The sequence below is a fragment of the Penaeus monodon genome, chromosome 15 (assembly GCF_015228065.2).
Source record: "Penaeus monodon isolate SGIC_2016 chromosome 15, NSTDA_Pmon_1, whole genome shotgun sequence".
Classification (NCBI taxonomy): domain Eukaryota; kingdom Metazoa; phylum Arthropoda; class Malacostraca; order Decapoda; family Penaeidae; genus Penaeus; species Penaeus monodon.
Window position 1 is genome coordinate 19129717 of NC_051400.1, and position 381 is coordinate 19130097.

A 381-nucleotide genomic window follows, 5' to 3' on the forward strand; every position below is an offset into this window, starting at 1 on the left:
CTTACTTTTGGCACATCTCAACAAGGTTGCGGTCAGTTGTGTCAGGACTGAGGCCCCGGATGTATAGATTGGTACGCGAAAGTTGCTCGCCGTAGCTGGAGTGAGAGTGAGCTGATGGAGATGAGGCTGAGTAGCCTGCTCCTCCACTTCCTCCGCTACCACCTCCGCCACCGCCCCCGCCGCCACCTCCGCCACCACCACTACTCCCGCCACCACTCCCATGACCGCCCATGTGAGGAGCACCTGAAGTGCTTGATGCGGATGTTGTGGTTGGAGAGGTCGCAGCAACATGGCCGCCACCATATCCCTGCAGCAAAGAAAGTACACAAAGATGTGAAAAAGACACTAAAGATCAATATCTGGAGATGGATGAATAATTTA

The 381-nt window shown here is 54.3% G+C and overlaps 1 protein-coding gene across 1 annotated transcript in view; it reads right to left on the bottom strand.

Annotated features, from left to right (window-relative positions):
• The window catches only part of LOC119581801 (RNA-binding motif, single-stranded-interacting protein 2-like), a gene marked incomplete at its 5' end in the record, with an annotated part of 40202 nt that extends 39892 nt beyond the window's left edge, over positions 1 to 310 (bottom strand). The window contains 1 exon segment of the mRNA XM_037929931.1: positions 6 to 310. Within this exon segment, the coding sequence (XP_037785859.1) occupies positions 6 to 232 (227 nt within the window).
• Positions 311 to 381: the final 71 nt, after the last annotated feature.